This window comes from Bombina bombina, chromosome 2, assembly GCF_027579735.1.
Source record: "Bombina bombina isolate aBomBom1 chromosome 2, aBomBom1.pri, whole genome shotgun sequence".
In the NCBI taxonomy this organism is placed as follows: Eukaryota; Metazoa; Chordata; class Amphibia; order Anura; family Bombinatoridae; genus Bombina; species Bombina bombina.
In genome coordinates this window covers 311,532,017-311,555,144 of record NC_069500.1, presented here as the reverse complement: position 1 = coordinate 311,555,144, position 23,128 = coordinate 311,532,017, and the positions used below count along the sequence as shown (strand labels likewise).

General features: G+C 39.9%; 1 protein-coding gene across 1 annotated transcript in view; it reads left to right on the top strand.

The window, feature by feature from the left end:
- Positions 1 to 23,128, top strand: part of FBN2 (fibrillin 2) — a 649,022-nt gene that overhangs the window by 468,388 nt on the left and 157,506 nt on the right. The window contains exon 46 of the mRNA XM_053701643.1: positions 17,062 to 17,178. Coding sequence (XP_053557618.1) covers positions 17,062 to 17,178 — 117 coding nt within the window. The remainder of the gene's footprint in view (positions 1 to 17,061; positions 17,179 to 23,128) is intronic.

The following is a 23,128-nucleotide window of genomic DNA, read 5'->3' as shown; positions in this document are numbered from 1 at the left end:
ATGTAGGTGGGGGCGGTGTCCGGAGCGGCAGATTAGGGGTTAATAATATAATGTAGGTTGCGGCGATGTCGGGGGCAGCAGATTAGGGGTTAATAAGTGTAAGATTAGGGGTGTTTAGACTCGGGGTTCATGTTAGGGTGTTAGCTGTAGACATAAAATGTGACATCCATCAGCAAATCACAAATGCATATATGTATATTCTTTATATTCTTGCACATACTCAGTAGGAGCTGGTGACTCAAAAATTGTAAATATAAAAAGACTGTGTACCTGTTTTTAATGATAGTAAATTGGAAAACTGTTTATTGAATGCTCTATCTGAATCATGAAAGTTTAATTTTGACTTGAGTGTCTAATTAAAACGTTTTCTCAATATAATATAGTGTAGGTTTAATATAAATCACTGTTGTCATTAGTAGATGAAAAATGTCCATTTAATTTATTCAAAAAATGCCCAATTTCTTGTCTGTCTGTCTTTTCTTATAGATTGGACCTTACAAGCCTTTAAAATATGACTGCAGTCTTTCAATAGATGCTTATTTCCTCTACTCAAAGTAATACATAGTTTACAGCTGTCCAATTTTATGAAAACTGAACAAAGTTAAACTATTGTTTGAGACAGGAAGGGCGCAGTTGTGATCTAATTGTGCTCTACAATAAATCTACTTTTTGTGCATTTAAATGTTAAAAACATGCATGCTAAAAATAATTCTAAATGTAGAATGATTTGGCAATCAAACACCTAGATTACGAGTTTTGCGTTAAAGGCTGTGCGGTGCTAACGAGCAGTTTATGCTCACCGCTCACTTACAGACAGCGCTGGTATTACGGGTTTTTACAAACCAAACAAGAAGTGAGCGTTGAGCAAAATTTTGCTCCTTACCGCACTCCAATACCAGCGCTGCTTACGTTAGCGGTGAGCTGGTGTAACATGCTTGTGTACGATTTCCCCATAGGAATCAACGGGGAGAGCCGGCTGAAAAAAAGTCTAACACCTGCCAAAAAGCAGCGTAAAGCTCCTTAACGCAGCCCCATTGATTCCTATGGGGAAATACATTTTATGTCTACAGCTAACACCCTAACATGAACCCCGAGTCTAAACACCCCTAATCTTACACTTATTAACCCCTAATCTGCTGCCCCCGACATCGCCGCAACCTACATTATATTATTAACCCCTAATCTGCCGCTCCGGACACAGGAAGGGTTGAAATATGCATAACTTTTAAAATTTGCAAGAAATACATTTTCAGACTAAGTGCTATTGCATTGTCTTTTTTATCATGCATTTATTGGTTATGCAAATCTACTTTATTTACTGGTCCTTTAAAAAACTTCAAGGGGATCCTATGATTCTCCTAGCCTCTCACAACAATAGTCTAACAACAGCCTAGCCCACTGCAGGTACCCCTTCCCAACTTGTCCCAACCATTAATTGATCTTTACTGGTCCCACACAGCAATAATATAACATTGCCCCACCCCAATTTACCATAATTACCTTACTTGATCTACCTTACAACCAATTATACTTAAACCATTTGGCCCCCAAACCACAGTTAACTATATCTCACCCAGCTTAACAACCTGGCCCTAGCTCCATTATTGACCTCCTCCAACCACATTTATCCTTAACCACAATAGCCCACGACACCCAAGAGACCAACTTGCACCTAACCCCCAGCCTCAATACTCCCACCAGACTGAAGGGCATTTTCCACTAACAACTCAGGACACACCTCTGGCTGCTATGCCCAATACAATTAAAAGCAAGCTTTAAATTAAAAAAAATCTACCACAATCTCGGTTTAACCATTTTCTGGCCAGCAGTAATAATTTCCCTCATAGTCCTCTTTTTTGCTGTTGGGTAAAATGTATTTATTTTAGAACCATCTTGGTTGATTTTGGCAAATTTCACGAAGAAAACTGAGCCCCCCCCCCCCACTAATTAGTTAATAGAGAATGTTGGTTATAAAAGAGTACTCTGGTTAAACTGATTAATTTCAGCTTGTTTGGCTTTGCTGCAACACAAGCGGACAGCTCCACCTACTGGCTATTTTAATAAATGCACTGCTTCTCAATGCTTTTCAATAGCAGTCACATGACTGTCAAAAAAAGGTTGTTATTCTGAAACGATGTAAATTGAACCGTTGTAAAACGAGGGCCACCTATATTTTAATAATTTGAGTATTTTTTATTATGCAAAACAGCTTAATAGCAGCATATGTCTTTTGCATCCTTGCAAAAACAAGCATTGCATGGAACTGCAACATAAGCCTGTAACGTAAACTTACTTATAAAGTCATCAATTAATCATTCTTTCTACTCTTTAAATAGACTTGATCATTCAAAGTAGTATTCCAATCCCACTGCTTCAAAATAGTTGTTCACATGTTTGATAGACATAATTAAAAAAGCAGTTAATGTAATAAACATAATTGTCAGTAAAACATATTACCCAGCACATTTTGGAAGTTTCTTTATAGAATTAGAAACTTAAAGGGACAGTCAACACCAGAATGTTTGTTGTTTAAAAAGAAAGACAATCCCTTTGTTACCCATTCCCCAGTTTTGCATAACCAACACAATTATAATAATACACGTTTTACCTCTGTAATTACCTTGTATCTAAGCTTCTGCTGACTGCCCCTTTATTTCAGTTCTTTTGACAGACTTGCATTTTAGCCAACCAGTGCTCACTCCTAGGTCACTTCACGTGCATGAGCTCAATATTATCTATATGACGCACATGAACTAATGCCCTCTAGTGGTCAAAATGCATTCAGATTAGATGCAGTCTTCAAAATCTAAGAAATTAGCATATGAACCTCCTAGGTTCAAAGCAAAGCAAAATTGGTGACAAAAGTAAATTGGGAAGTAGTTTAAAATGACATGACCCATTTAAATCATGAAATTTTTTTGGACTTGATTGTCCATTTAACATTGGGTGTAAAACAACAAATTAATGTTAAATAGTGATGTATTTAATTGTTGTGCACCATAGCTACTAGGAGATTTGATGATCCCCAAACAACATCCCTAACAATCTTATTTCCAATTTGTTTAATGTATTTCTTAGAACTGAAGGCAAGAGATATACAGAGGGGTCATGCACCCTTACTAGGCTACACTAAAACATTGATTTGTAATAAAAATTAAAACATTTATAGAGCATAGAAGTGGAAAGTCATCATGCCTTGACACTACCGCTAAAAATGTCCTCTGCTCATGCTGTATGTTCAAATGTGAACTGCACATGTACTAAAATCATATTTAGACAGATTTAAAACTGTCCATTAATAAGGAAAATGCTGGATATGTTGATAAAAAAAATTAAAGGGACTTGGAACTTCAATTTTTTTATTTCATTATTCAAACAGAGCATACAATTTAAATAACAAAAGTTTTCAATTTACAATAAATATACCGAATATTACAAAGAAAAAAATGTGAAATAAATGTGATAACAAAAATTATAAAAAGAAAACCAAATAAAGTTCTGAATCAAGGATATGTCTGTGTCCTCTGGATGAGTTTTTCAGCTTGTTAGCATTCCTCAGTGAGATCCCATAAAAAAGGAAACAGAAAATTGCAACATAGTGTGAATCTGTAACGGCACTTTGAGGAAGTAGTTGTTTTGTAACAAATGACTACTCACATTTGTTGGAGCTTTCGACTAAGCTCAAGGTTATGCACACTCCCACTTTATACTGATGGGAACACAGTACACTAGGCAAAACTTGGATACAAATTTATTTTAAAATATATAAAAGCGTCACATAAGCCTTGATAACACCACAATGTAAGGGTACAAAAGCAGATATGCTGTAACAAATGCTTCAAATCGCCAAACTTGCAAAGAGGTAAATGGATCAGCAAGAGTGTGACCGCCGAAACCAAAACCTCTTTAGTAGCAAGACAATAGCGCTAAGCCCCCAGGTGTCCTGGCTAGTGTAGAGACGCGATAAAACTCAATATAGAACAGTTCAGTTCCGACGTACGTTTCGCTGGTATGCTTTGTCAAGGAATGTTAGTGCGCATGTCCAAGAGTCCTTTTAAACAATCCATTGATGAGTTTCTGCCAGGTTTGTGGTTACATTCTCCATTTTGGAAGTTGGCATTTAGGTAATTTGTCATTAAACAACTAGTATGTTTTTCAACTTCTTTCAGTTTTATACATTTTGTTGATATATGCATAGATGTTAAGATGGATAACCAGAATTGGGAAATTATGCATTATAATGTTATAGCATTATACATATATGCAAAACTTCAAAAAACATAATCACATTGTGCTTGCAATTAGTGTCTATACTGATGATATATGTAGGTATTTGTTTTTTTAACCCCTTATTGTGAAGGTATTAGTTATATCTTTTTTAGTTTAAGTGATGTTACTGACTATATGTCCTATGGACCATAATTAAACTACTAGCCTTATCATAAACCTAGTTGTGTCGCAATGTTTTCAAAAATAGATTTTATTTGTTAGCATGTAACATGTTTAAAAACATATATTGTACTTATGTGTGTTTGCGCTGAAAAGTTATGATAGGATGTTGAGGTTACTGTTTCTAACTATGTGTTTAATTTTACATTTGGGGTTCCATATATTGAAACCACGAACCTGGCAGAAACTCATCAATGGATTGTTTAAAAGGACTCTTGGACATGCGCACTAACATTCCTTGACAAAGCATACCAGCGAAACGTACGTCGGAACTGAACTGTTCTATATTGAGTTTTATTGCGTCTCTACACTGGCCAGGATACCTGGGGGCTTAGCGCTATTGTCTTGCTACTAAAGAGGTTTTGGTTTCGGCGGTCACACTCCTGCTGATCCATTTACCTCTTTGCAAGTTTGGCGATTTGAAGCATTTGTTACAGCATATCTGCTTTTGTACCCTTACATTGTGGTGTTATCAAGGCTTATGTGACGCTTTTATATATTTTAAAATAAATTTGTATCCAAGTTTTGCCTAGTGTACTGTTTTCCCATCAGTATAAAGTGGGAGTGCGCATATCCTTGAGCTTAGTCGAAAGCTCCAACAAATGTGAGTAGTCATTTGTTACAAAACAACTACTTCCTCAAAGTGCCGTTACAGATTCACACTATGTTGCAATTTTCTGTTTCCTTTTTTATGGGATCTCACTGAGGAATGCTAACAAGCTGAAAAACTCATCCAGAGGACACAGACATATCCTTGATTCAGAACTTTATTTGGTTTTCCTTTTATCATTTTTGTTATCACATTTATTTCACAAAAGTTTTCAATTTACTTTTATCAAATTTTCTTAGTTCTTATGGTATTTTTTGTTGAAGAGCATACCTAGGCAGTTAGCATGCATATGTCTGGATCACTACATGGAGGAAACACTGCTGCCATCTAGTGCCCTTGCAAATGTATAATACTTTCAAATATACTACCATATATTGCTCCAGACACTCACATGCTTCTGAGCCTACCTACCTGTTTTCAACAAAGGAAGTATAGAAATAAATTGGATTTTTTTTTAATTGTATGTTCTTCTCAATCTTAAAAGAAAAAAAAAATAAGGATTTCACTTCCATTTAAGATTTAAATTCACTTAAAATCCTCCATTAATGTTTTTAAGTGGATTCAATTATTGGTTGTTTTGCAATGTTAATCCCTTAAGGACTGGGAATTTCAGAGAAAAATTTGTCTTAAAGACTGGAGAATATTTAGCATCTTTCTATTTAAGCAGAAACATAGTCTTGGCCCATTTTAGTATATTTCATGCCATTGTTTTGCCACCAAATGCGATCATATTAAAAAATTGTTAAATTTTTCACAAACTTTGGGGTTCTAACTGAAATAATTTTTACACACCACTACTGCAGTATCATGATGATTGTAAAAGCTTCTCTTGGGTCCCCTTTGTTAAAAAATAACAGACAATTGGAAGATCCGCTAATTGCGGCTGAGCACCACACTTCTGAAATTCCCAGTGGTGAAGGGGTTGATCAAGTAGCTTGCAAGGTTAATTTTCTTCTTAAACGGGAAGAGTCCACAGCTGCATTCATTACTTTTGGGAATTCAGAACCTGGCCATCAGAAGGAGGCAAAGACACCCCAGCCAAAGGCTTAAATACCTCCCCTATTTCCCTCATCCCCCAGTCATTCTTTGCCTTTTGTCACAGGAGGTTGGCAGAGAAGTGTCAGAAGATTGAAGATAGTCTCTTTTGGAGGGTAGTACTCTTCAAAATTGGGACTGGCATTTTAAGTAATACTGTCAGCCTCTCAGTGAGAGCATGGATGAAAGTTAGAATCCGGAGATGCAGGGAGTGTCGTTTCTGCGAAACCATCCCGACTCATGTTAACAGCTCCTTGGCAATCAGCGTTGACGAGTTTCGCTGCCTGCCTTTATTCACTCAAGTCCATGTCAGAGGCGATGCTACTATCTGTCACACTTGAAAGGCTGTGTTCCTGTTCCATAGCATGGATTCCGGTAAGATCGTTTTATTTTATTTTGAGATGTGAATGTAATGTTACCAAATAAGTCAGGGTCCCAGTGGGACTCTTTTATCTTATGGAATCAAGGGTTAATATCTCCTGTGGGGGGTTATTGAACAGGGGGACTTTAATCATGTTGTTATGTGATTTTGTCTGCTAATGTGTAGTGATACTTGGGCTCATGGCTATCGGAACATAAGGGCCTTATCATCAGACTGGGCGGTCCTTTTGGACTGGCATGCCTTTTTTGCTGGCTTACACGGTGCACCTCGTGACTGGGTGTGGTCACATTGTAATTCCATTTCCATACTCTGACCAAGTGGTGACGGAGAGAGTCTGTTCGTTAGTTTCTGGTTCACAGGAGGTGGTGAGTGCCCCAGCCATTGGGGGGGGGGGGGTAAGGTGCAGTTTAGCTTTTGTCCATATTTGCAATCTCCAAGTTATGGAGGATTCTGATTTTTTAGAGACGTACATCTCCAACTCGGAGTATACGTCTTGTGAGGAGTATGACATGCCCGGGTTACCCATGCCCATCAGTTATGTTCTGATTGCTATTATAGAGTTCTCTCTTCCCCCGAATCAGGGAATGTAGAGTGTGTTGAGCCATCCGCCCCTGAGCATTCCATTTCCCATGAGGCGCGTGCCCCAGAACCTTCTTTTGCTACGCAATCAGCTGTCCCTATGGCCGTTACTCCTTCCATGGAAGGCGGCTTGTTTCCTCCAGAGGTTACGGCATGGTTCCGCATGGCTATATCTATGGCGCTGGCACATTTATATCTCCCAAGATAAGTATTTTAAAGATACTGTTAACCAGGGTCCATCGGGTGTGAGATCACCTGAGTCAGTTCTACCTTCTGGGGAAGCGATGGCCTCTGAGGCTTCAGGGGCCCCTCCTTCGGGGCCAGGGTCATCAGTCGATCTGGTGGGGGAACATTTTGCGTTCCGTTATAGACTGGCATGTCTCTGTGTACTACTAAGGCATGTTTTAGTGGTGCTGGAGGATTCCAGTCCTACTGGGCCGAGGAATACTCATTCTTCCGTGCCGGATGACAAACTGTGTTAGACGTATGGGGATGAAGCCAATCTCCTTGATGTCTCCGTTTTTCTTTTCTTTTAAGTATCGGTTCCACTTCTAAGCTTAGGAGAATGGGGCCTCTGATCGGCTGGTCCTGTTAGCCTGTCCATTCTCCTTGGGCGTTCACCCACGGGTGCTGCCTTTATTTTCTTTAATCCAGTTAGGAGGTGTTTAATTTGTTTTACGAAGCTCATATTTGTTATGATCTTCTGTTTCGGGAACATTTCTTCTCTGGAACTGATACTTGTGATTTTGTGGTCGCATGGGCACTTCCTCAGGAGTTGTGCAGTACTATATATGACATAGTTATGTTTATAGTTTGTTATCGATCCCTTTGGGGGCTTCGATTTTTATTGGACCTTGGACAGTTTCAGAGTGTTCTCGTACTAGGCGGGTACTGGTTGGGCGCTAGCTGCTGTTCCTTACGGTTCATGTCACCCACGTGGTGCCGGTGCGCTGGTTACCCTGTCAGGTGTTGGATTGTTCACTTTAATAAGTGTTCGTTTTTCTTGTTGCCTCCATTACTAGAAGACAGAGGGACTGCATTGGTCCGCCTCCCGTTCCTACTGTTGAGGTTGTTTGGGACTCGGAGCCTGCATTGGCTTGGGAACTGAAGTTCTCCATTCCCATGGATTTGGAGGTTTGGATGACCACTGGGCGTCTGGGTTACCAGATGGATGACAATTTTTCACTCTTGGTGTCTTCTGGATGTCTGTTTTTTTGTGTGGCCTAGTCGCAGGTACCTCTCGTAGGTTGCTGGGGCAACTTATTTCCCTTCTTGGGTGGTCGGGTCATCTGTATCTAAAGGTTCGGTAGATCATTTTTACTTCCTTTTTTGAGTGCACGCTCTTCTATTGGGAGCGCAGGGGTTTGGAGTTGGTCCCTGTTGTTTTTCCCCGACATTTTCCTGGTCGACTTATCTGACAGAAGTTGGTAGGCTCCCACCGTTTTTTCCTGTGAAGTACATAATTTTCCGGGAGGCTGATCCTGTAGGGGTCTTGGTGATTTTATCGCCTTCTCATCCCAAGGGCTTGTTGGAGCCTGTTCCATGTAAACCTGTGGTCTTTAGGGGGGGTGTTTCCCTTTGACCCTCTAAGAGATCTAGCTCTTTGGGTTTGCAAGCAGAGGGTCCTTGTTTCAGACGCTCCTCCAGGTACTGGTTGTCCTTCTAGGCTCTTTGGTCTGAATATATTTTGAGCATCCAATGTCCAGGGACATTAGGACATGGGATGCACTGCCCAGGGTTCACTCCTTTGTATGAGGTACTTTGATAGTTCCTCAGGGGGTTAGAGCATCAACGGGGCTCGGGTTCTGGGGATCGGGCTTTTGGTCATGTCTCTTGTCGCAGTTCGGATCTGGATTAGTCCTGGGCGGTTCAGTTTCAAACCTTTAGGTTTTGGAACATCCACTGCCCTTTAGGGGAGATTTGGTAATTGCCTGAAAGATTAGTTTTGCTGTCTCTCAGGTGGGATCTTACAGTGGTTTCCGGGGCAGCTATTGCACCTTGATGTGAGCTTGTGGTTGTTTGTTTCAACTGAGCTGTTGGTATGACCGAATGGTCTTTTATCAATGGTTTTCACCGTTCTCTCATCTCTTCTCCATGCCTATAGCTGGGAAAGCGGTTCGTTTGCGTTGCCCTCCTTTGGGGAGGTTTCAGAATACAGTATCCATTGTCGTCCCAAAGGTCCTTTTCTTCTCATTTTCCAAGGGGTTCTGCCCTTCTTGCGTGCAAGAGGTCATGGGGCTGGATTCTGGTAGGGGCACTGATGTTTAGTGTCCTATCTCCCTTGTTTGGGAGTGGTCCCTCTTAGGAAGGGAGCTGTTTATGGGTTCTGCAACCCGAGCACATTGTATTCTCTCATGGCTTTGTAGTAGCAAGCTAGATTTAAATAATATCAGCGTTGTTCTCCCATGGGTCGTTCCTTTTTAGGCCCCTCCTCTTTTCTTCTGAGGTGTGGTTCAGATAATTTTGTATTCTTTGTATTTGGACGTTGCCAATCCTTTTGGACTTGGTCCGTTGCCTCAGAGGGTGGGTTGGGATCTGACTGCTCTGTTGAGCCTTGACCATGTACTTCCAGTTGATGCAGGTCTAAGTGGCCTAAGGGATATCTACCCTGCCTAAGTAGCTGGAGGCTTGGAGTTTGACTCCTGTTGTGGCAGCTTTCTTAGCTGGTTTTATATGCTGCTGGTGTTGGATGTTTTTCTAAGGTCTAGATTTTTTCCTGGAAGAGGTTGTTGTTGATATTTTTCGGCATTTTCTGTAGGATGGTCTCCCACCATGGCTTAGGGTCAGCTTTGCTGTTGTATTAGGGATTTAAGGGTAGACCTGGGTTCTTCTCGTGATCTCTGGTCCTTGTCCTTCTAGGAAGTTCATTTCCCTGGGTGGTTGTCTTTAGCAACCTTGGGTTCGCTTTAGTCTTTTTGAGGTTGTTTTCCCTAGTTGGTGGTCCTTTTGATATCTTATGATTTCCCCGTTTTCCCCCTCGAGGGTAGGTGAAGGTCCTCTTCCTTTGGGTAGGGGGTTAGTTCTGTGTGATTAGAAAGCCTGCAGGACTTGCCGTCAGAAGAAAAGAAAATTATCAGGTAAGCATAAAAGTTTTTAGCTGTAGTGTACCCCCTCTTTTAGGTACTGGCAGACAATCTACCAGTATGCAGTCTAGGGCTATTTTTATGTATGTATATATATATATATATATTTCTGTCTGGAAATGGAGAGTCCACAACGTCATTCAATTACTAGTGGGAATATCACTCCTGGCTAGCAGGAGGAGGCAAAGAGCACCGCAGCAAAGTTGTTAAGTGTCACTCCCCTACCCATAATCCTCAGTCATTCTCTTTGCCTCTGTCAATGGAGGAGGTTAAGTTTGATGTCTGAAGATTTGTTATCCTTTTTTGGGTACTTTTCCCTGCAAGCAAGGATTTGGGTTTAGCTGAGTCCACGTTAATCTCTTCAGTAGAGTAGTGGTGGCTTTTAAACATTTAAGATAAGAAGGTAAGATAAGATAATGAGTCTTGATAAAGGCCCAGAGAAGGCCGAAACGCGTAGACAACACTGGTAAGCCTTATTTCAATTGGAGGAATATATTGTGATCATTCTACACATTGTTTTTTATCTTTCTCTCCACAGGTTTTTATATATATATTTTTTCCCCCTGATATTTGATATTTTTATATTTTTCATTTTTTATTTTTTATTTTTTGGAATTGCCTGCACTGTGTTATTTATCGTGCACTTATCTTCACTATTCCAGCCACCCCAGGCTGGCCACACCTACACCAACATTCCACATTTTTTATCTTTTTCACATTGGAAGCACACCAAATAGGAGTATCCCAGCGGATTGATTTTGGATCAAGGTCGTGAAGTTTTGATTTTTTTTACATATTGACTACCTCTTGCACTGACTTTTCTAAGAACACATTTTTTTCACATTGGACACTGTTTTTATTGGACTTTCTTATTGTATCCTTTGGTTGTCATTACCCCATTTTTAGCATTTTGGAGTATTGCACCAAGTCACTTTGTAGCACTATTGTGTATTACTGTTCTTTGCCTAATTGCCCTGTGTAAATTGTTATTATTTACCATTATTTTTTATTGTTATAGCGTGGATCCATGCCTTTTAGCATTGTATTTTAACTGTATTTTAACATTGTACGCCGAGTTGTAATAAACATTTTTAATACTCTAAACCTTAGCCATACATTGGCGCCTAGGATTTACCTTCTTATCTATTATTTCTCTAGGTGATAACTAGGTATCACCCCCCTGGGCCGATAAGGTTTTAGTAGGCGCTGGGATATTTTTATATGCTTTTAAACATTTAGGAAGTTGTGAGGCGGCCCTTACTTTGTTTCCTAACATATTGCTGCCCTAGTTATAGAAAGCCAGAGTTGGCTACTCTGTTCTTTCTTTTTTCTACAGGTCCTTTCACGCCTTATAAGCTGTCTTCCTGACAGACAGCTAGACTACAGGTAAGTGCCTTTTTGTCTTCTAGGTACTGGAGACTTTGCACTTAAAAGATTGTTTATTTCTGCAGTTAAAATAATTGGGACATAGTAATCCTTTAAGCAGGTTTCATTAGACAGTATGCAGGCACAATGTACGGGACTAGGGGTTAATTTTCCCTTATCTGAGACTGTCTTCTGTGGCTCTTATGTTATTATCATTTTGTATGGCAAAAGATTTTATTGGGGCTCTTTGTGGTTTCCTGGAACTGTTTACAGTATATTATACAGTTTATTATCAGACTTTTATTTTGACCGGGAACTGCTTTCACTTTATTTAGAGATGGCTTCTCTATTTTCTGCAGTTATATAGGAACTTTTAGATATCTGCGCAGTTCCGATTTTGCTGATCATGTGACTCAAGTATTTCCGCCTATGGAGCTGAGTGGCGTCACTCTGGTCTTTGCAGTTTGAGATCGGCTTGTGTGCAGTTGATATTGATTTGAGTCTCCCATAATTGCGGTAGGCACGTAAGTACTGTGAGGGGTAAAGGTTCTAAACTTTGGGCAGTTTATTGTTATAATGCTTGGGATATAAGACTACTCTTAAAGTGACAGTAGTTGTTTTTTGAGATTTTGTTACTGCTTTATTTTGGGAAAAGATTTTTATTTCAAGCTATGGACATGGATGATCAAACTGTTTCTTTTGATAAATGTTTTTTATGTCTAGAGGCCAAAATTGTTTCACCTATGCAATTTTGTTTAGCTAGAACACTAGAGTGTAAAAATAAATTATTGCTCTATGAGCCCAATGTCTCTCAGGAGGATGCTGTTCAGGCAATGCCACAGCTTGTTCCTTAAACGTCCCAAGCCTCTATGGCATCACATACAGTGCCCTGCAGTTCCTCTCAGTCTCCTGGAGGAGTTTATTTGCCTGCAGATTTTGATGCTCAGGTTTCTTCTGTGGTATCTGCGGCATTATCTGCGGCATTATCTGCTTTTCCTATGCTGGGAAAACGCAAGAGGAAAATTAGACATTCATATAGTAAGGTTTCTTTTCCACCTACTGCTACGCAGGTTGCCCTCCCTTCTAAGTCTGATGAGGAGCATATGTTGGTAGCCCCTGAGGGTGAAATCTCAGATTCGGATAGTAATTCCTTTATCTGATACTGAAGAAGTAAACTTCAGATTTAAACTGGAACACCTTTGTGTACTGTTAAAGGAGGTATTGGCTTCTTTGGACGACTACGATACTTCTGTTGTTGTCAACCCTAAGAAGTCTAGTAAACTTAATAAATACTATGATGTTCCTTCCTCTGTGGAAGTGTTTCCTGTTCCAGACCGTGTGACGGAGATTATTTCACAGGAATGGGAGACATCAGGGATACCTTTTCTCCCCATCTCCCGTCTTTAAAAAGATGTTTCCTGTTGCTGACTCCATTAAAGATTCATGGCGTACGATGCCTAAAGTAGAAGGGGCAATTTCTACTCTGGCTAAGAGAACTATGATCCATATAGAGGATAGCTTATCTGAAGAAGATGTATGTTCATCAAAGTCTTCAATGGCAACCTGCAATTTGTGTTGCCACAGTAGCAAGTGTGGCATCTTATTGGTGCAATGCCTTGTCTAAATCAAATTTAGACTCCATTGGAAGAGATCCAAGATAGGATTAAGGCTATTAAATTAGCCTATTCCTTTGTTTCTGATGCTAACATGCAAATTATTAGAATGGGATCCAAGATGTCTGGCTTCACTGTCCTAGCCCACAGGGCTTTGTGGCTAAAATCTTGATCAGCTGATATTACCTCTATGTCCAAGCTTCTGGCGCTTCCTTACAAGGGTAAAACCTTGTTTGGGCCTGGTCTGGCAGAAATTATTTCTGATATTATGGGTGGAAAAGCGTCTTTTCTACCACAAGAACAGACCTAAAGGATGTCAAAGTAATTTTCGTTCCTTTCCTAACTTCAAAGGTTAAAAGTCTTCCTCTCCCTCTTCCAAGCAGGAGCAGTTCAAGTCTTGGAAGCCCAATCAGTCTTGGAATAAGGGGAAGCAATCAAAGAAACCCTCATCTGAGTCTAAGTTAACATGAAGGGTCGGTCCGCTGTCCGGGATTGGATCAAGTGGGGGGCAGACTTTCCCTGTTTTGTCAAGCGGGGATACGAGATAGTACAGATCCTTTGGCTGTGGACATAGTATCTCAGGGTTACAAAATAGAATTCAAAACTTTCCCTCCCAGGGGCAGATTCCATCTCTCAAGATTATTTGCAGACCAAGTAAAAAGAGAGGCATTCTTAAACTGCGTTCACGATCTTTCCTCCCTGGGAGTGATTGTTCCAGTTCAAGTAATGGAACAGGGTCTAGGATTCTATTCAAATCTGTTCATGGTTCCCAAAAAAGAGGGAACTTTTCAACCCATTTTAGACCTAAAGTGCCTCAACAAGTTTCTCAGGGTACCGTCCTTCAAAATGGAACCATTCATTCGATTCTTCCTTTGGTCCAAGAGGGTCAGTTCATGATGACCATAGACCTGAAGGATGCGTATATTCATGTTCTCAGCCACAGGGATCATCACAAGTTCCTGAGATTTGCCTTTCTAGACAAACACTTTCAGTTTGTGGCTCTTCCGTTTGGCCTTGCCACAGCTCCCAGAATTTTCTTAAAGGTTCTGGGGGCTCTCTTGGCAGTGGTCAGGTCTTGGGGAATTGCAGTGGCCCCCTACCTGGATGACATATTGGTTCAGGCGCCATCTTTTCAGCTAGCAAACTCTCATACAGAGATATTGTTGTCTTTTCTACGTTCCCATGGATGGAAAGTGTATCTGGAAAAGTGTTCCCTTGTTCCAGCTACAAGGGTGGTTTTCTTAGGGACCATAATAGATTCCCTATCTATGAAAATTTTTCTAACAGAGGTCAGAAAATCCAAGATTCTTTCCTCTCTCTTCAGTCTACTGTTCGATTCCATTTGAGAGCTCTGCAGTTATGCATGCTCAGACAATGGAACAGATATGTCTCAGAGGATAGATCTAGACCAGACGACAAGAGACTCTCTCCCGTGGTGGCTTTCTCAGGAGCATCTGTCTCAGGGCACATGCTTCTGGAGACCTTTCCGGGTGATCGTGACCATGGATGCCAGCCTGCTAATCTGGGGAGCAGTCTGGGACTCGTTAAAGGTGCAGGGACTATGGACTCAGAAGTCTGCTCTCCCCGTAAACATCTTGGAGTTGAGTGATTTATAATGCTCTGATTGCTTGGCTTCAATTGTCCTTAGCCCAGTTTATCAGGTTCCAATTGTACAACATAACCTCAGTGACTTACATCAACCACCAGGGAGAAACTCTGAGTTCTTTAGCCATGAAGGAGGTGGCACGGATTATTCAGCGGGTGGAAGCCCACAATTGTTGTCTATCTGCCATCCACATTCCAGGAGTGGACAACTGGGTAGCGGATTTCCTGAGCAGACAGACATTTCCTCCCGGGGAGTGGGCTCTCTACCTGGAGGTGTTCTCCAGGTTAACCCTCAAGTGGGGGGGGGGGTGCCTGAGTTGGATCTGATGGCATCTCGGCAGAATGCCAAGCTTCCAAGGTATGGTTCAAGGTCAAGATATTCGCAGGCCGCTCTGATAGATGCTCTGGCGGTTCCTTGGGATTTCGGTATCAAACAGGAGCGAGCGTCGGTAATTCTTATAGCTCCTGCATGGCTTCGCAGGATCTGGTATTCAGACAAAGTGAAGATGTCATCTCTGTCACCTTGAAGGTTGCCTCTGAGGAAGGACCTTCTAATTTAGGGTCCATTCCTTCATCCAAATCTTGTTTCTCTGAAGCTGAGTGCTTGAAAATTGAACGCTTAGTTCTGACTAAGGGTGGATTTTCTGAATTGGTCATTGAGTAAATACCTTTATTGGTGTGAATCAAAGGGCTACTCTTGGAGTAGGGTCAGGATTCCTAGAATTTTGTCTTTTCTCCAGGAAGATCTGGAGAAAGGGTTGTCAGTCAGTTCTCTGAAAGGTCAGATTTCTACATGATCTATTCTTTTACATAAGCATCTGGCGGATGTGCCAGATTTTCAATCTTTTTGTCAGGTCCTGGTTAGAATCAGGCCTGTGTTTAAACCTGTTGCTCTTCCTTGGAGCCTTTACCTTGTTCTTAAAGTTTTGCAGCAGGATTTTTGCCAGTCTTCTGCCCTGTTTGTTTGTTTCTCAGGAAAGCATAAAGGTCAGAAGGCTACTGCTACTTCTCTTTCCCTCTGGTTGAGAAGTATAATTCGTTTTGCTTATGAGACTGCTGGTCAGCAGTCTCCTGAGAGAATTACAGCTCATTCCACGAGGGCTGTCTCCTCTTCTTGGGCTTTCAAAAATGAAGCTTCTGTGGAACTGATTTGCAAGGCTGCAACTTAGTCCTCTTTGCATACTTTTTCCAAATTTTCCAAATTTGATACTTTTGCCTCGGCTGAGGCCTCCTTTGGGAGAAAGGTTCTTCAAGCGATGGTGCCTTCTATTTAGGTCTGCCTGCCTTGTTTTCCCTCCCTATTCATTCTGTGTCCTCTAGCTTAGTTATTGGTTCCCACTAGTAATTGAATGATGTTGTGGACTCTCCATATCTTAGGAAAGAAAACAAAATGTATGCTTACCTGATAAATTTCTTTCTTTCCGGATATGGAGAGTCCACAACCCCACCCTTAATTATTGTGTTATTCCTTTTCCATTTCCCTTCGGTCGAATGACTGGGGATTATGAGTACGAAAGTGACACTTAACAGCTTTGCTGTGGTGCTCTTTGCCTCCTCCTGCTTGCCAGGAGTGATATTCCCACTAGTAATTGAATGACTTCATGGACTCTCCATTTCCGGAATTTTTTTTATCAGGTAAGCATAAATTTTGTTTTTCTGTAGTGTAGCGATCCCACCCCCCAACGAGTTGATACTGGGGCTACCCTACCTTACCCATTTCTGTATTATAGCAGCCCATCCCTCCCCCTGCCTCACCAACATTTTTTTTTCCATAGGTTCCCTCCCCTCTCCCGCAATGCACTTCTCACCTCCCTCCTTCCTCCTACACCACCCACGGCAGCACTGCAAGCCGATGCAAACAGTATCATGGAGTGTCAATGTTTGCATCAGCGATCTGTCTTTATGTGGTCAAGGGTGCATGATCAGCGCTTCCTTACCATATGAAGGCTTTCTGCCTCTGGCTGAGGTCTGAGCTGAGGCAGAAGGTTGGACGTAGCTACTATGTGAACAGGGTACACTGAGCAAAGTACCCTGTGATGTAGTAGTTATTTTAAGTAGGCTTAAGGGGCTAAGTAATGCTTTACCTTTTTCTGGAATCTTCTAAAACTTGTTAAAAATGGGGCTTAACTTGCTGATAGTCATGCTCATAATTCTAACTGATTTTCTGACTGCTAAAACAAGTATGAGAAGTCAGTCGGATAGAGTGGAAGCTTTTATTATGTTCATGTATACGCTTACAATTGAGGCAGATAGGATTATAGAAAATGTTTGGTGACTCTCTGACATTAAGCACAGATGGGCAAATTGGTCTTTGTGACTCATTTAAATTCTGTTTTGCAGATGTTGATGAATGTGAGAAGCAGCCATGTGGAAATGGAACTTGTAAAAACACAGTTGGATCATATAACTGTCTATGCTACCCAGGGTTTGAGATTACTCATAATAATGACTGTATGGGTAAGTCCACTGGAACTCATCTTAACGCAGAAGCTCCTTTTTGTCCATAAAATGTCTTTTATGACTTCCACAGGAATTTCAGATTTATCCAATGGCTTCCAATCCAACAGCAAATTATAGTTTGTACCTCTTATTAGTAAACAAAAGAAAAGGAGCTGGCTACATATAAACATAAAAAATATAGTAAACTCCCAAATAAAGCAACGAGCTATGGTTTGGCACTGATTTTTATATTTAGACATTTTCATTTTAATTACCATACAATTTTTAAAATGCAATTTTAAATATTTCTTCCACAAGTATGTAAAGTAATTGTATTTTTAGCAATTAGAACATCTGAGATTATTTACACTAAGAGTTTAGGCATATAGTTTAGGCATTATTCTTAAATGGAGAGCATCTTTTAGATAGAGATACTTCTAGAATTTATCTGATCTTCTAAAAAGGTCTACCTTTAACAAAATGTTTTTTAGAATTTACACAGTATTTGCCTTACAATATGACTTTACTATTCAAAAAAAATTATAATAATAAGCAGCTAACCTCAAACAAAGATTGCAGTATAACAAGTCTTACACGTAAAAATGAAAGATAGGACAGCGCTAAAAAAAAAAGAAGGTATGCAATATGCACAGATATAAGTTTTTATCCATTTTTTTTTTAAAGACTCAAATGTATAGAACACAGATACATAAATTAGTGATCTGTATTAAGGGCAATAATGCACATAACTAATATAGGAACCACAAAAGGTTACAACGTTTACACAAGTGAAAATGTTTCACAATATAAAATACAATTTCATCTAGCGGCTAAGCTGACTATCGCCACTTTTTTTAAGTGCAAGTACCAATTTTATTGTATTTTATATTGTGAAACATTTTTACTTGTGTAAACATTTTAACCTTTTGTGGTTCCTATATTAGTGATGTGCAATATTGCACTTAACACATATCACTAATTTATGTACTTGCACTTAAAAAAAGTGGCGCTGGTCAGCTTCATTTCATTTGTGTAAACGTTGTAACCTTTTGTGGTTCCTATATGAGTTATGTGCATTATTGCCCTTAATACATATCACTAATTTATGTATCTGTGTTCTATACATTTGTGTCTTTTTAAATAAAAGCGGATAAAAACTTATATCTGTGCATATTGCCTTTTTTATTTATTTTTAGCGCTGTCCTATCTTTCATTTTTACGTGAAAGATTTGTTGTATAGTTTAGGCATATCAATAAAATATTATGTACATAAGTAAAGATAAGTACCACACAAATATGGAGAACATTTTCTACATATTTAAAAATGGAGATGGTGTATTTTCATACATTAAACAGATATTTTGCATTATTTTTAACCCTAAATTAAGAATTTCTGAATATATATATATATATATATATATATATATATATTAAAAATATATTTGTTTTTGTGTACTTGTGATTAACAGAAACTGTAAAACTCATGTTTATGGGCTCCATTTAATATGGTAGACATGGTTCCTTTACAGGTAAATCTGTTAACCCACGCTTGGAATGCACAAGGCAATATTCGCCACCCGCAGTTATTTTTTCTCAATTAGCCTCACATTACTGCCCCAGACGCACATATTGGGCAAGATTACATATGCGGCGTCGCCCGCAAAAGCCAGCGTCGCCTGTTTTTACGTGGTTTTGGTATCACATATACAGCTCCGCATTTAAATACGGCACGTATATTTCACCTGTGGGCCGCAATTTTAACTCCCATAAGCTTACATAAAAACGCGTCGCAAATTGGTATCACATATTCAGTGCAAGGACTTGCGTGGCGAAAATGGATATATTTTACTACATTTTTACCTTGCAACACAAAGGCAGGCGCAGCGCTGAGTATGTAAGCACCGTAACTCCCGTAACTGCCTGAAAATATTAACTAACACCTAACCCATGCGCAATATCTATCTACCTCCTGAAAATAACTAACACCTAACGCATGCGCAATATCTACCTGTTAACCGCAATAACTAATAAACTATATTAACCACTAATCTGCCAACCCCCACATCTCAAAACTTCTAATTTACCTATTAACCCCTAAACGGCCATCACCCCACAACACAATATACCTTAATAAACTATTAGCTCCTAATCCACCATTCACCCATATTGCAAAGAACCTATTAAAACTATTAACCCCTAAACCGCCATCCCACACCAACGCAATAAACTTAATTAACCTATTAACTCCTAATCCGCCATACCCACACAATGCAATAATCCCATTAAAAATATTAACCCCTATACTGCCAAACCCACACAACGCAATGAACAAATTAAATTACTAAGCCCCTTAACCTAACACCCCCTAACCTAAAACTCCCTAAATTAACCCCAATTACCTAAATTAAAAAATACTGACTTACAAACAATTAAAATAAAAAAGCTAACATTACTTAAAAATAAAAAAACTAAGATTAAATTAATCTGATTACAAAAATAAAAAATCTAACATTGCAGAAAATAATAAACAAAATTATCCAAAATAAAAAATTAAACATAATCCCTATGAAAATAAAAAAGCCCCCCCAAAATAAAAACACCCCCTAATCTAATAATGCTAATCTACCAATAGCCCTTAAAACCGCCTTTTCCCTTAAAAAAATACTAAGTCCCCCTTCTAACAGTTACCCCCCCCCCAAACTTAAACTATCCATTGCCCCTAAAGGGACATTTGTATGGGCATTGCCCTTAAAAGGGCATTCAGCTCTTTTACTGCCCTTAAAAGGGCATTCAGCACTTTTAAGAGTGCCCATTAAAAACCCTAATCCAAAAAAAAAATGAACCCCCAAAATTTAAAAAAAAAGCCTAACTCTAACCCCCAGATAGGTACTCGCGGTGCCTGAAGTTCGGCGCTGAAGTTTTCTTCCAAGCAGCGACTTCCTCTATCTTCATCCAGGACCGCGGAACTGAGGACCGGCAACCGCAGAACTGAAGACCGGCCACTGTGGAACGTGGAGATCCTCTTCGTATGGTCACCACCGCACACTGAGGATTGAATTCAAGGTACACGTTTAAATATGGGGTACCTTGAATTCCTATTGGCTGATTTGATTCTTCAAATTCAAATCAGCCAATAGGATTTTAGTAGCTCTTATCCTATTGGCTTATTTGAATTTGAAGAATCAAATCAGCCAATAGGAATGCAAGGGATGCCATATTTAATCGTGTACCTTAAATTCACTATTCAGTGTACGGTGGTGATTGTACAAAGAGGATCCTCCATGCTCCATGGTTCCACGGTCGCCGGTCTTCAGTTCCGTGGTCCTGGATGAAGATAGAAGAGGTCCCCACTTGGAAGAAGATGTCGGCCGCTTGGAAAAAGACTTCACAGCCTGCAACCGGACCTTCTCCACTGGACTTCAGGAACGGTGAGTACCTATTTGGAGGTTAGACTTAGGCTTTTTTTTTTAGATTATAGTTTTAATGGGCACTCTTAAAAGAGCTGAATACCCTTTTAAGGGCAGTAAAAGAGCTGAATGCCATTTTAAGGGCAATGCCCATACAAATGCTCCTTAACGGGCAATGGGTAGCTTACGTTTTTTTTTTATTTTGGAGGGTTTGGTGGGTGGGGGGTTTTACTGTTAGGGGGGACTTAGAATTGTTATAAAATGCAAAAGAGCTGTTTAACTTAGGGCAATGCCCTACAAAAAGCACTTTTAAGGGCTATTGGTAGTTTAGCATTAGATTACGGGGTGCTTTTATTTTGGGGGGACTTTTTATTTTCATAGGGATTAGGTTTAATTTTTTTATTTTGGATAATTTTGCTTATTTTCTGTAATGTTTTTTAATTTTTTTATCTTAGATTCATTTATTCTTATTTTTTATTTTTATTTTTTAAGTAATGTTAGCTTTTTTATTTTAGTTGTTTTTAAATTAGTTTTAAATTAGTATTTTTTATTTTAGGTAATTGGGGTTAATTTAGGGGGTGTTAGCTTAGGGGCCTTAGTAATTTAACCCCTTAACGACCAAGGACGTACGCCACACGTCCTCAAAAAAAATACACTTAATGACCGAGGACGTGTGGCGTACGTCCTTGGTCTGGAAAGCAGCTGGAAGCGATCCTGCTCGCTTCCAGTTGCTTTCCGGTTATTGCAGTGATGCCTCGATATTGAGGCATCCTGCAATAACCTTTTTTAGTAATCCGGTGCAGAGAGAGCCACTCTGTGGCCCTCTCTGCACCGGACATCACCGGCTAAATCCGTTGGTGGGTGGGAGCCGGTTCGGGAGGCGGGTGGCGGCCATCGATGGCCCTGATGATCTGTAGGGGGGCGGGATCGTGGGCGGGAGAGATCAGAGGCGCGCACGGGCGCGTGCACGTGCACGGGAGGGCGGGGGCGGGCGCGCGCACAGGGAGGGAGCGGGTGGGAACCGCTACACTACAGAAAAATTATGTTTGAAAAGTTGGAAAAAAATAGTTTGATTTCTGAAAAAATACATTAGTCAGGGGGTGGGGGATTGGTCTGTGGGGGGGGGGGGGAACTACACTACAGAAAAACAGGCAAAAAAATAAAAAAAAACATTTTTTTTTTGCAAACTGGGTACTGGCAGACAGCTGCCAGTACCCAAGATGGCCCCCAATAAGGCAGAGGGGGAGGTTAGAGAGCTGTTTTGGGGGGGGGGGGGGATCAGGGAGGTTGGGGGCTAAGGGGGGATCCTACAAAGTAGCATATGTAAATATGCTAAAGATGTATTTTATTTTTTTTTAAAAAAAACTTTTATTTTAGTACTGGCAGACTTTCTGCCAGTACTTAAGATGGCTGGGACAGTTGTGGGGTGGGGGAGGGAAGGGAGCTGTTTGGGAGGGATCAGGGGGTCTGATGTGTCAGGTGGGAGGATGATCTCTACACTAAAGCTAAAATTAACCCTGCAAGCTCCCTACAAACTACCTAATTAACCCCTTCACTGCTAGCCATAATACACGTGTGATGCGCAGCAGCACTTAGCGGCCTTTTAATTACCAAAAAGCAACGCCAAAGTCATAATTGCACATGCTGTTTGTAAATAATTTCAGTGAGAAACCTAAAATTGTGAAAAATTTTGCGTTTTTTTTAATTTGATTGCATTTGGCGGTGAAATGGTGGCATGAAAATATACCAAAATGGGCCTAGATCAATACTTGGGGTTGTCTACTACACTTCACTGAAGCTAAAATTAACCCTAGAAGCTCCCTACATGCTCCCTAATTAACCCCTTCACTGCTGGGCATAATACACGTGTGGTGAGCAGTCTCATTTAGCAGCCTTCTAATTAGTAAAAAGCAAAACCAAAGCCATATATGTCTGCTATTTATGAACAAAGGGGATCCCAGAGAAGCATTTACAACCATGTATGCTATAATTGCATAAGTTTTTTGTAAATAATTTCAGTGAGAAACCTAAAGTTTGTGAAAAAAAATTGTGAAAAAGTGAACAATTTTTTTTATTTGATCGCATTTGGCGGTGAAATGGTGGCATGAAATATACCAAAATGGGCCTAGATCAATACTTTGGGATGTCTTCTAAAAAAAAATATATACATGTCAATGGATATTCAGGGATTCCTGAAAGATATCAGTGTCCCAATGTAACTATCGCTAATTTTGAAAAAAAAGTGGTTTTGAAATAGCAAAGTGCTACTTGTATTTATGGCCCTATAACTTGCAAAAAAAGCAAAGAACATGTAAACATTGGGTATTTCTAAACTCAGGACAAAATTTAGAAACTATTTAGCATATGTTTTTTTTGGTGGTTGTAGATGTATAACAGATTTTTGGGGTCAAAGTTAGAAAAAGTTTTTTTCCATTTTTTCCTCATATTTTATAATTTTTTTTATAGTAAATTATAAGATATGATGAAAATAATGGTATATTTTGAAAGTCCATTTAATGGCGAGAAAAACGGTATATAATATGTGTGGGTACATTAAATGA